General features: G+C 53.4%; 1 protein-coding gene across 1 annotated transcript in view; it reads right to left on the minus strand.

Annotated features, from left to right (window-relative positions):
• Positions 1-811: 811 nt before the first annotated feature.
• The window catches only part of LOC102382206 (major histocompatibility complex class I-related gene protein-like), a 5,026-nt gene continuing 4,871 nt past the window's right edge, over positions 812-966 (minus strand). Inside the window, exon 4 of the mRNA XM_025194259.1 lies at positions 812-820. Within this exon, the coding sequence (XP_025050044.1) occupies positions 812-820 (9 nt within the window). The remainder of the gene's footprint in view (positions 821-966) is intronic.

The raw sequence follows: 966 nt of genomic DNA on the forward strand, positions 1-966 counted from the left end.
TCCCAGCGGGACTTTCCCATGCTCTCGGTCACTTGCTGGAGCTGGCGTGGGAGAGAAGCCGGCAGCAGGGGCCTTGGTGGACTTAGGTGCCTCCCTGTGCTCCGGTTCAACCCTGCTCAGGGCCCCGGCAGCAGATCCTTATGCAGCTCTTCTGTAACGCACCTTTCTCTTCTGCATAAGACTGTGAAAAAAACAGTGGGAACTGCATTCGAGAAGCCGGCTTTGGAGTCGGGCCTTGTGAAGAAACATCAGGAGACCTGAACTGCCTTGCAGCCACGCTCCCCTCTTGGGAAGGGTTTGTCAGGATACTCTACTTGCCCTGGCAGAGGTTCATCCAAAAGGGCAGGTCCCGGCCGCACAGCAGTCCATGGGTGCAATGCCTCGAGTGTGACCAGCTCCTGCTCCCGAGGGTGAACAACACCCCCTGGGTTGTGGCGAATCCTCTGGGAAGGGAAGGGAAGGGACGGAAAGGGGCTGGGAAATCACAGAGAGATTCTGGGCCCTGCTCTGTTCCCGTTTCTCAGCTCTGGAGGGGACATAGAGACCAACCACAGAGATATCGTGCTCAGTTGTGGGGCTTGGTTAGCAAAGAGTCTGTTGTAAACTAATCCAGTTTCCTTTTTTAGGACTAACACTGGCCACAGATGGCCCAACACATACATCAGCCTAACAAAAGGTAGATAGTGATGATTACAGCTTGCTGGAAGAGCCAACTTTCTGTGCTTTCCTTGAACTCACCATTTATCAGGGAGATTTCATTCCTGTCTTTGTCATAAAAGGACGAGTTTGTAATGCCACACCTGCTTACCTCTCACTTCTGCTACAGGGCAAAGAAATTACAGTCAGGCCTCCTCCTCTGCCCTCATCCTCATTCTCCTGTGAGGGAGAGCTGTTGCCCTCCATCAGTGTAGACCATGTGAAGGAACACCTTGAGAGGCTGGACACCTTCAAGTCAGCCAGCCCTGA

Source organism: Alligator sinensis, unplaced genomic scaffold (assembly GCF_000455745.1).
Source record: "Alligator sinensis unplaced genomic scaffold, ASM45574v1 scaffold968_1, whole genome shotgun sequence".
Taxonomy (NCBI): domain Eukaryota; kingdom Metazoa; phylum Chordata; order Crocodylia; family Alligatoridae; genus Alligator; species Alligator sinensis.